The sequence below is a fragment of the Aquarana catesbeiana genome, linkage group LG01 (assembly GCF_042186555.1).
Source record: "Aquarana catesbeiana isolate 2022-GZ linkage group LG01, ASM4218655v1, whole genome shotgun sequence".
NCBI classification, from domain to species: domain Eukaryota; kingdom Metazoa; phylum Chordata; class Amphibia; order Anura; family Ranidae; genus Aquarana; species Aquarana catesbeiana.
In genome coordinates this window covers 626,242,592-626,254,666 of record NC_133324.1, presented here as the reverse complement: position 1 = coordinate 626,254,666, position 12,075 = coordinate 626,242,592, and the positions used below count along the sequence as shown (strand labels likewise).

The 12,075-nt window shown below is 47.8% G+C and overlaps 1 protein-coding gene across 3 annotated transcripts in view; it reads right to left on the bottom strand.

Annotated features, from left to right (window-relative positions):
• Window positions 1-10,381, bottom strand: part of LOC141108771 (YTH domain-containing protein 1-like) — a 64,018-nt gene extending 53,637 nt beyond the window's left edge. For all 3 annotated transcript variants that reach the window (XM_073600691.1, XM_073600699.1, XM_073600709.1), the window contains exons 1-2: window positions 9,970-10,381; window positions 3,872-3,973 (exon numbers count right to left, since the gene is read on the bottom strand). In XM_073600691.1, coding sequence (XP_073456792.1) covers window positions 3,872-3,973; window positions 9,970-10,000 — 133 coding nt within the window. In that variant the 5' untranslated portion in view covers window positions 10,001-10,381. The remainder of the gene's footprint in view (window positions 1-3,871; window positions 3,974-9,969) is intronic.
• Between the last annotated feature and the right edge of the window lie 1,694 nt (window positions 10,382-12,075).

The window sequence follows — 12,075 nt, the reverse complement described above, 5'->3', positions numbered from 1 at the left end:
ACGCTGACGGCGAACCTAAATATTTACCTCACTAACTAGCGTCACCAGCGACACTAATACAGCGATCAGAAAAATGATCGCTTAGTGACACTGGTGACAGGGGGTGATCAAGGGGTTAAAACTTTATTAGGGGGGGTTAGGGGGGTACCCTAGACCTAAAGGGGGGTAATACTCACTGTCCCAACACTGTAACTGTCACAAACTGACACTATGCAGTAATCAGAAAAAAAAAAAAAAAAAAAAACAAAAAAAAACTGCTGGTGTCAGTTTGTGACAGGGGGGGGGGGGGTGATTGGGGGCGGATCGGGGGGCGATCGGGGGGGGGATCGGGGTGTTTTGTGTGCCTGGCATGTTCTACTGTGTGTGTGTGTGTTGGTGCACTCACATAGATGTCTTCTCTCCTCGGGCCGGAACGGAAAATACCGACCCGAGGGGAGATGACATCACTTCCTTTGCTGCTGTTTAGCATACAGCAGCAAAGGAGTGTTTTCATTGGCCGGCGGCGATCGCGAGGGGGGGGCCACGAACGGATGGTCTCCCCCTCATCACCGATCGCCGCTGGACAAAAGACGACCGCCTCGGGCACCGGGGGGGGGTCCGATCGGACCCCCCACCCGCGGAAGGCAAATCACGTACCCTGTACGTGATTTTGCCTGTCCGTGCCACTTTGCCGACGTACATCGGCGTGAGGCGGTCGTCAAGTGGTTAAAGGAGTTTTGCCTTTAAAATAAAAGTAGATACCCTTTTAAAAGCGGTGTTCCGTCCACCGCTGCAAAAATTAAAAGCCAGCAGCTACACATACTGCAGCTGCTGACTTAAAGCGGAGTGTCACCTAAAAAAAATTTTTTTAAAAGTCAGCAGCTACAAATACTGCAGCTGCTGACTTTTAAAACATGGACACTTACCTGTCCAGGGCGCCCGCGATGTCGGCACCCGAGGCCGAAGCGTCTCTTCGTCCTCGGGTGCTGCCGCCTCCATCTTCGGAAAGGGAATCAGGAAGTGAAGCCGTGCGGCTTCACTTCCCGGTTCCCTACTGCGCATGCGCGAGTCGCGCAGCGCAATACGGATGGTCCCTGCTGCCTCTGGGACCCGTGTGTTTCCCAGCAGGCAGCGGGGGGGGAACAGGATGTGGCGTAAATACCCGCAGATTCTGCGGATATCTATGCCGGAAGTGGGTACAGATACCTGTAATATACAGGTATCTGTACCCCCCTCCCCCCTGAAAGGTGCCAACTGTGTCACCGGAGGGGGGGGAGGAATCTAAATGAGTGGAAGTTCCACTTTTGGGTGGAACTCCACTTTAATAGGGAACTTGCACGTCCTGGAGTCCAGCGATGTCGGCACCGCAGCTGATGTTTCCACGGTGTGTGCATGCCGCTGCCATTACGGGTAAAGGAACCCAGCTGTGTAGCCTCACGGCTTCATGCCGGGAACCCTACTGTGCATGCGCAAGGCTCCTCTACTGGCCTGGCAGCAGGGGGAGAAGGGGGGAGCAGAGCGGTGACGTAATGAAAGGTGCCAAATGTGGCACATGAGATGGGGAGGGGACAAAATCAGTGGAAGTTCCACTTTTGGATGGAACTCCGCTTTAAAGTGGCCCATGTAGAACAAATCATCAGATCCATTTAATTTCTACCCAGTTCACCATTATGGTGAGCATGTGACTGTCTCCACTTTGCGCATGTTCACATACAGATCAATCAACATATAGTGAACCTAAACATAGGGGTTGATTCACTAAAAGTGGAGTGCGCAAAATCTGGTGCAGCACTGCACAGAAACCAATCAGCTTCCGGGGTTTTTTTTGGCCAAGTTTAAAGTGTTACTAAACCCACAACATGGAAACGCAATAGTTTTAGTAAATATAAACTGATACTTTTTTTTATCAGCAGAGCAGTCTTGTGACTTCTATCAGTGTGTTGTGAAAGCTTGTAGGAAGAGATTTCATTTCTCCCATGATTGTCCTATGAGGATGCAGGACCCCTGAACCTCTGTCTGGACAGTGCAGATCATATGCATCCTCCCAAGAAAAAATAAAAAAACTCTCTAGCAATACACACCAAACTGAGCATGCACAGCCTGGCTTCATAGACTCTGTAAATATCAGATTATTTTTTGGAGTCAGTGGAAGGAGGGGAGGATCAGAGAAGACAGGATCGATTAGCTTTTTTACCCAATGCAAAGGATTAACCCCTTAGGTTCCACAGTGAGTAAGGATGCTTTACCGTATATACAGACTGATTTTACTGTTGTGGGTTTAGCAACACTTTAATTGAAGTTAGAAGTGGATTTGCTATCATGCACCGTTGCATCTGATTTGACACTCTCCAGTTTTAGTAAATCAACCCCACTGTTTTGTCAGGATGACAGTCACACATACGGACAGTTTGTCCATTTTTCATCCATCCGTTAACGGATGAAAAATGGACATCAATGCATCTCTATGAAAAAGTGGATGTAAATGGATGATCATCCATTTACATCTGCATCTGACAACATCTGTCGTTTTAAGATGTACCGTTAAGAGAACGGAAGAAAAACTGATGTAAAAACGGACAAACAGACCTTTTTTGTATTGGAAGTGGATGTAAACCCCGATGAAAAACTCAAGTGGCGGATGTCAAAGAACACATTTGACACCCACTGCCATTCGATCCAATCCTGTCTGCCAAAAACAGATAGATGGTGGTCCTATTCCCCATCTGTCCGGCAGATCGGATGGCATCAGATGGAAACAAACAGGTGGTCTGTTTCCATCCAATGGCCCCATAGAGGAGAGCAGGACTGTCTCTCACTGCGGAGCTGACATGGACCTCTCATCTGCCTGCTCAGCAGGAATTAGCGGAGAAATCCATCGCTAAGCAAGCGTATTCCGCTTAGTGGAGACACCCGTGTGAAAAGGGGCCTTAAGCTGGCCATACACTGAACAAAAAGAATTTCGATGAGTGTGTGGCTGTCCCCACTTGAAAGACATCAAAATTGTTTTATCAACTTTTGTCCAAAGGACATGCTGAAAAACCTGTCAATCAGTAGCTGAAACTACTGAACAGTGTATGCTGACAGCGGTGGGTCCCTCTGTCAAAATACAATGTCCCAGGAGGGGGGGGGGGGGGTTACTCCATTAACCCTGTTTGGATGGATGAAGAAATTTTATTTATTTATTTTTTTTTAAATCAGTCAGCTGGCTGATAAAAAAAAAAAAAAACACAAACAAAAACCACACACTGCATAGGGACCATATAAATAGCTGTGGATAAGATCAAATTGTTATATGGAGACTTTAAAATATTGTTCAAATAAAAGATCTAGTTTTCATTTAAAACAGACCTGTAATAAAAGACAACCCTTTGGTACAGTAGACAACCAGACCAACTGGCCGATGCACCGTGCGATGCTCACACAAAGAACTATGCATAATCAACTTTCAGGCTGGGCTCAAACTTAGTGCAGATGTGGCTCCCAGCAGGGGTCCGGTGCATCCCTGTCCTCCTTTTCAGGGACGAAACCGGTCCAAATCTTTGCCTGCATTCGGACCTGACCCACAGGACCCCTGTGCAATCCGCTCCATGGCCGCCACGAAGACGTGTGAACCGACTCCATTGGGGGCCGTGCATGATCTCGTCACAACATGATCTTGTCATGTGAATTGGAGGCAGGGAAACTCACCCTCAATTTGCACTAGTGTGAACCCAGCCTCACTGAAAGCTCAAGATTACACTCTGCTATTCATATCTCCTCACGCTCAGTGCTGTGAAACATGAACATTTACCATACACAAGTACTGGGATTTTCAGTGGGTTCTAGAGGCCATCAGCATGGCATACAGGAGTATTGAGTATAGGCAAATAAAATAAACTGTTTGTGTAGATACCTTTCTTTTCATTAACATCCTGCTCACTTTCAGGGTTGTACAGCTCATCGTCTTGATCAGGAGCCTCAGTTAAAATGTCATCCAAGACATTGACTTCACCATCTACAAAAAACAAGAGACATTGGATAAAGAAAATTAAAAAAAAACAAAAAAAACCTCACAATGACCATGCCCAAACCGGTCTTTACTTCCACAATTTCCAAAATTATTTATTTTTTATTTTTTGCTTTATTTTAAAGTTTTAATACAGGGCCAGAATGCGGACATGACACATCAATAAACGTTACATAGATAAGTTATATGATTCAATATATCTTCTGTGATTCAAAGTAATCTGATCAGCTATGGAAGTAGAGTGCATCTATGTCCTGCAAGAAAAGAGCCAGAGGTACTACTATCAGTCCAGAACACAAGGTCCTGGCAGGGAGGATTCTGCCAACTCAGCATTAACAGATCCCTCTCCCTTGGCTCAATTAAACCACTGACAAATTTAAAAACAAAACTACTACACTTTTGTGTAAAAAAAGATTAAGCCCAATATCATTATCCCCCAGAATCACACTGTATTATTTTGCATGATACAAAGGAAAATGCAGGATATTATGGGTATAACAGACCAAGAGTACTTTCGTCCTAACCCCGCAGCGAGGTACATCATTTCCCCATCTGCATCGGTGGCTCCTCCTTCCTCCCGTTGCCTTCTAGGACCTGTGAGTGTCCCAGAAGACGGGGCCATTCCAAATGCGCAGCGCGATTCGTGCATGTGCAGTAGGAAACCGTTTGTGAAGCCTGTAGGCTCCACTACTGGTTTCTCTTAATTGCAATGGCGGCACTTGCATGCGAGCCGATGGACGAAATCGGCTTCGGGGCCAACATCACGGGATCCCTGGAAAGGCAAGTGCCCTTATATTAAACGTCAGCAGCTACTGCATTATATCCTAATTACTAGCAACAACAAATCTGTCTCTCCTCCCCTGCCAGAATGGGGATTTGTGTGTTTACACACACAAATCCCCGTTCTGGCACTCATGCCAGCAATCGCAGGGGGCCAGCTGACATCGCTGCCGGCAGCCACGCGCATCAGGTCCTCTGTCGTGCAGTGGGCGCGCACCAGCTATGACTTATAGGAGCCGACGTACCAGTACGTCGATTCACAGGAACGAGCCGACCTATGACAGCGACTAGTCGGCAAGTGGTTAAGGTATAACAATGGACCTTTCCGAAACGGCCACAATTTTACCCAAAGTTTAGCTTTAAAGTGATTCTCCAGCCATCTTTGAAAAAGTCAGCAGCTACAAAAACTGTATTTAGACGGACTGACAGGGAGGGGAGTACTGAGTCTAGGCATTCCGAATGGAAGCAGGTACCCCACCCCCCCCAAAAAAAAGTGCCAAATATGACAGGGGGGGGGGGGGGATGAACAGCCATGTTAGGGACCTTACCTTCTCTGTTTGTACTAGTAACCATCCCCAAGACCAAAAAGTGAGGGACAATCTAAAATTATAAGTTGTCACTCGTACAAGAAGAGAGGGAAAATCTTTCAGTGGGGACATTTGTTCCTGTGATAACTAAAAGTGGATTTCCCTTATTTTTCTTTTAGGAAGTACAGGTAGAACTCCCAAAAGCTGAGTAGCACAGACATGGGCTCTATCCTTTTTTCTACTCCAAGTAAAAAATAAATAAAAAAGACAAATTCATACAGCATCAGAACCAAGATTGGTCTTATTAACATGGGCACAGAGTCCTATCCAGCCTTCTCGTTTACGTGTCTGGAGCTACATACCGGCAGCCTGTTACTCTATGGTGGGAGCAGCAGCTGTACAGACACAGATGCTCATCCTAATTTGACAGGCATACATGTGAGCAGCCCTGAACGCAGACAGGTTGCATTCACACTGTACAGGCTAAAGAGCCCATGTAAATGAAGCCTAACCCTGTAAAATCACACCAAAAATGAAGAAGTTGCAGTGTTATCTATTACAACAAAGCTGTGGCTTTTCCAGTATCCAACTATCAAATAAAAACAAGGGCCAAAGCATGGTACTATGTTTTAGGTCTCCTGGACACGGGTGAAAATAAGCCACATTTTTACTGCTCTGAGCACAGGTACACTGTCATCTTTGGAACAATGCACACAGCTGCATTAAGATCAGTAACACAACTAGGGCTGCAACTAATGATTATTTTCATAATCGATTAGTTGGCAGATTGTTTCGATTAACCGGATAATAACCTTAAAAAAAAGTGGTGTATAATTTAATATGTAAAGTTTAAAAAAAAGGCAATTTATTCTTAAAAAAAACATTTTCAGTGGTAAATATAAATAACCAACTATGTGATTAGGGAGCAAATTCTCTAATCCACTCTGAGAACAACAGACAGAAGAGATATACTGTACTGTATATACTATTGGAGATGGAATCTGGTAAATATCAGATCACATTTTTTTTTTTTTTTTTTTTTTTTTATTTAGACCCCTTTCACACTGGGGTGCATGTAATGTGCCCTGCCCCCATGTAAAAGTTTACTGTCAATGTAATAGTAGGGCTGGGGAAAAAAATCGATTAAAATCTTTAATCGGGTTGAGAGGTCAAATCGATTTAAAATGTAAGCAAATCGTTTTTTTTAGATTTTGTTTTTCACTGAGCTGGTCTTATAGAGCTGCGGGCAGGAGTTTTTAAGCGAGGCCGCGGCTTCGGCCTAGTCAAAAAGTGCCCATAAGCTGCCAGTCAGTGCCCCCCAAAAAAACTGATGACAGTGCCCATATCACTGCTAATCGATGGCCAGCAGTAAAACCTGTCAGTAGCTTATCAGTGCTGCCCATCACATTGCTGGAGTGCCGCACCGCTCACCTCTATCCTGGAAAGGCAGGATGACATACATTTTGAGTTTCCACCAGTTTTCAGTTGATCACTGGAAACTAGCAAATAATCCTGGGTAAAGTGTTCTGTAAAGACCCATATAAAAATGTATGCGTGAAATGATTCTCCTGCACCATGTCCCCAGTCTGTCAGAGGCTTCTTACCACGATCGGAGATGCGGCATGTCAGACTGACACGCCGCGCACCCCCACGTCGGCATGTTATCCTGCTGGACGTCATATGATGCCCAGTCAGGATAACTGAACCATTCCTGGCCGTCATTCTGCTATAGGCTGGGCAGGAAGTGGTTAAAGAGGAACTGCAGTCTGCTCACATAATTTGTAATAAAAACATCTTTGCTAGTGATGCGCTGAATTTTCGGCCGCCGAAACAAATCTCGCTGATAACGGCGCCGAAAATGGGGGCGGGGCCCCATCCCTGGTGCTGCCTATAACGGGGGTGTCCTCCTGGCGCTGCGTGCCGTAGTCCTCCCCTCCTCGCCGCAATCTCCGTTATGTCACGGAGCTTAACTACACAGACCGCAGTAACAACTTCCTGCCTCCTGTGACAGACGGCACACTGATCCAATGGTGGGACATTGAATCAGTGTGACGTGACGGGACATCGTTACTGCAACCCGGGCAATTAAAATGCAGCTCTGTAACACACGGAGATCGCCGCTCTGATTCGGGCACTGGCAAGCTGCACGACGGGCACAGGTGAGGCTGTATCTGAGGGGCACTGGTGAGGCTGCATTGATCTCCTGTACCGTGTCCCCAGTCTCTGACCATCTCCTGTACCGTGTCCCCAGTCTCTGACCATCTCCTGTACCGTGTCCCCAGTCTCTGACCATCTCCTGTACCGTGTCCCCAGTCTCTGACCATCTCCTGTATAAAAATATTTTTTTAAAAAGTCACTTTCGGTATTGGTGCTGTTTCGGTATCAAGGAAGATGTATTTTCGGTATTAGTTTCGGCACCAAAAAACACATTCGGTGCATCCCTAATCTTTGCCATTCCGAAGCTTCCCTCCAAACACTTTGCATATTATTTTATATATACTGTGATTCTGTACTTGCCAAATATGCTGCAGAAATCTCCCTCCACTAAGTCTGGCTGCAACTATTATAACTGTGGGCAGCTGAAGGTGTGTGTGTGTGTGTGTGTGTGTGTGTGTGTGTGTGTGGGGGGGGGTAAGAATATATATAGTGGGTAGCACTCTCACCTAGAGCAGTAAAAAGGGTCGCTGGTCAATATAAATATATACACACACAACATAAGAATCCATGCAATGTTCAGATGTAATAGAGACCAGACACAGGTGAGGACATCAGCCAGCAGTAGAGTAGATCACATATATAATACGGTGGAGGGGGGTCCCATGGAGGGCATTAATGGTGGAGGGGGGTCCCATGGAGGGCATTAATAGTGGAGGGGGGTCCCATGGAGGGCATTAATAGTGGAGGGGGGTCCCATGGAGGGCATTAATAGTGGAGGGGGGTCCCATGGAGGGCATTAATAGTGGAGGGGGGTCCCATGGAGGGCATTAATAGTGGAGGGGGGTCCCATGGAGGGCATTAATAGTGGAGGGGGGTCCCATGGAGGGCATTAATAGTGGAGGGGGGTCCCATGGAGGGCATTAATAGTGGAGGGGGGTCCCATGGAGGGCATTAATAGTGGAGGGGGGTCCCATGGAGGGCATTAATAGTGGAGGGGGGTCCCATGGAGGGCATTAATAGTGGAGGGGGTCCCATGGAGGACATTAATAGTGGAGGGGGGTCCCATGGAGGACATTAATAGTGGAGGGGGGTCCCATGGAGGACATTAATAGTGGAGGGGGTCCCATGGAGGACATTAATAGTGGAGGGGGGTCCCATGGAGGACATTAATAGTGGAGGGGGGTCCCATGGAGGACATTAATAGTGGAGGGGGGTCCCATGGAGGGCATTAATAGTGGAGGGGGGTCCCATGGAGGGCATTAATAGTGGAGGGGGGTCCCATGGAGGGCATTAATAGTGGAGGGGGGTCCCATGGAGGGCATTAATAGTGGAGGGGGGTCCCATGGAGGGCATTAATAGTGGAGGGGGGTCCCATGGAGGGCATTAATAGTGGAGGGGGGTCCCATGGAGGGCATTAATAGTGGAGGGGGGTCCCATGGAGGGCATTAATAGTGGAGGGGGGTCCCATGGAGGGCATTAATAGTGGAGGGGGGTCCCATGGAGGGCATTAATAGTGGAGGGGGGTCCCATGGAGGGCATTAATAGTGGAGGGGGGTCCCATGGAGGGCATTAATAGTGGAGGGGGGTCCCATGGAGGGCATTAATAGTGGAGGGGGTCCCATGGAGGGCATTAATAGTGGAGGGGGGTCCCATGGAGGACATTAATAGTGGAGGGGGGTCCCATGGAGGACATTAATAGTGGAGGGGGGTCCCATGGAGGACATTAATAGTGGAGGGGGGTCCCATGGAGGACATTAATAGTGGAGGGGGTCCCATGGAGGGCATTAATAGTGGAGGGGGTCCCATGGAGGGCATTAATAGTGGAGGGGGTCCCATGGAGGACATTAATAGTGGAGGGGGGTCCCATGGAGGACATTAATAGTGGAGGGGGGTCCCATGGAGGACATTAATAGTGGAGGGGGGTCCCATGGAGGACATTAATAGTGGAGGGGGTCCCATGGAGGGCATTAATAGTGGAGGGGGTCCCATGGAGGGCATTAATAGTGGAGGGGGTCCCATGGAGGACATTAATAGTGGAGGGGGGTCCCATGGAGGACATTAATAGTGGAGGGGGGTCCCATGGAGGACATTAATAGTGGAGGGGGTCCCATGGAGGACATTAATAGTGGAGGGGGTCCCATGGAGGACATTAATAGTGGAGGGGGTCCCATGGAGGACATTAATAGTGGAGGGGGTCCCATGGAGGACATTAATAGTGGAGGGGGTCCCATGGAGGACATTAATAGTGGAGGGGGTCCCATGGAGGGCATTAATAGTGGAGGGGGGTCCCATGGAGGACATTAATAGTGGAGGGGGTCCCATGGAGGACATTAATAGTGGAGGGGGTCCCATGGAGGGCATTAATAGTGGAGGGGGTCCCATGGAGGACATTACTAGTGGAGGGGGGTCCCATGGAGGACATTACAATGGAGAGGTCTTATTGGCCGGGCCCCCTTCCACAAAGGCCTCAGTCATTCATCTCCCTCTCTATGGTCCACCCACACACACGTGTCCGCTCACCTTTGCTCGGCTCTCCTCTCTCTGCTTCCATCCTCCGTCCTTTGTTCCGCCGTCTACTCCGGTGCGGGAGCACTCTGCTGTCCTTGCCGCTGGCGGATGTCAGAGTGTCCCCCCCGCCCCGCCGGGCGCCCCGCTCTCCTGCCGTGGCGAAGCGAATCCCGAGGAGGGCGACCAGTCCCGAGACCACAAAGTGAGCGGCAACGCTCACCTACCCCTGTCTACACTTCCCGCACCTTGCCAGCCTGCTACTCGACCCTGAACAGGCGACCCAGCACTCTTCTCTTTCTTCCCCCTCACCCTGTTCTACGAACAAAATGGCGTAGCTCAGCTTCAGCCTCCTGCGACAACAACACCCTGCTCCCGGCGTGCACTGCTCCCAACACGCCCCCCCCGTGACGCCGTCAGGCCCCGCCTTTCAGCGTGAGGTAAACACAAAGGAAGGTGTGTGTGTGTGTGTGTGTGTGTGTGTAAATATTTACAGGAAGGTGCCCGGAGGCAGTGCAGTCGTTTGCATGCTGGTACTCTGAGGATTCATACAGCTGAAACATCCAATTATGGTTGCCACCTCATCCCTTTAAACCCGAACACATATTAATTACACAGGTTCTGTGGCTGATTAAAGTGGTTACTAAACTCACTTGGTGCTTTATCTGCATTAAATTAGCATCAGAACCTGTGTAATTCAAAGGTGTTCGGATTTAAAGGGATGAAGTGGCAACTCTACATCCAATACCCACATAAACCTATGGAACATCTGCCAAGGGTTTATATCAGTCCACATTCGTATCTTGGCCTAGCGGGAACTAGTGTTCCTGGCTTACGGCTCGCTTTTTTGGGCATTTCTGTGCATAGGGCAGCCCACTCAGTTGAATAAGGCCCTGTTCACACCTGAGCGTTTTTCAGCTTGTAAAAGGCTTATCTCTAAGGCTAAAGCCTCGTACACACGATCAGATTGTTAGCCAACAGAGCGTCAGACTTTTGTCCGAAGGGCGTGTGCCATGAACTTGTCTTGCATACAAACGGTACACAATTGTCGGCTAACAAACACAAACGTAGTGACGTACTACGAGCTGATAAACAGGAAGTTCAATTGTCAGGCACCACCTTTGGGCTCCTTCTGCTAATTTTGTGTTAGTAGAAGTTTGGTGAGTGTTGATTTGCGCTTTTCAGTTCGTTTCTGAACAGCCGTTTGTCAACCAGCCATGTAGCGGAATTGGAGGAGAGAACGTGCTATCATTGGGCTTGGAGTTATTGCTTTGACAGTCCAGGAACAGGAGGAGGAGGATTTCTTGGACCAAAAATTGGTTGCTTAATCGTGACCAATTATGTCATATGCCTTTGCTGTGGGAGCTCCAGGAGAATAATCCGGATGATTTTCGGAATTATCTCTGGATGAAGGACCCCTGCTTTCGCCAACTCTTGGCATTGGTGACCCCCTATATTAAGAAGCAGGACACATGCATGAGGCTTACCATCACTCCAGAGCAAAGGCTCATAGCCATCTTGCGTTACTTAGCAATGGGGAGAAGTCTCCAGGACCTCAATACCAATGGGATCTCTCCACAGGCTCTGGGATTCATTATTCCAAACACCTGCTCAGCCATTATTCAAGTATTGCAGAAGGACTTTATTCGGGTAAGTTTTTACCGTTAAGATCACATTCTATGTATTAATGTTTGCTAATGTATTGTCTTAATTTGTTGATTACATAATTATCAATATTGTAATATGCTGTGAATGTCCTCATGCATGCTGTAAGTTTTTCCTGCTCCTTTGTTGGCCTACATACATATTTTCCTTAACTAACCTCCCCAGCATGCTATCCTGGGCCCATAAACACCTAGCCTAGTAACTTCACAGTGTTTTCTGTCAGCTAAATTTTGGGGCTTACCCTAAACAACCCCCAAAATGTGTACAAATGTTATTGTTGTCCTCAAATTCAGGCAGAATGCAAGAGACTATTTTTTGGTGCACAAACTCATTTGGAACCCTCCCTCCCCCCCAAAAATGCAAAGTCAACAGATACAAATACTCTATCTGCTGACTTTGCCAAACCCATACACACATCCCTCTTTTGTGTTTAAATTTCTGTCTGAACTCACCCAA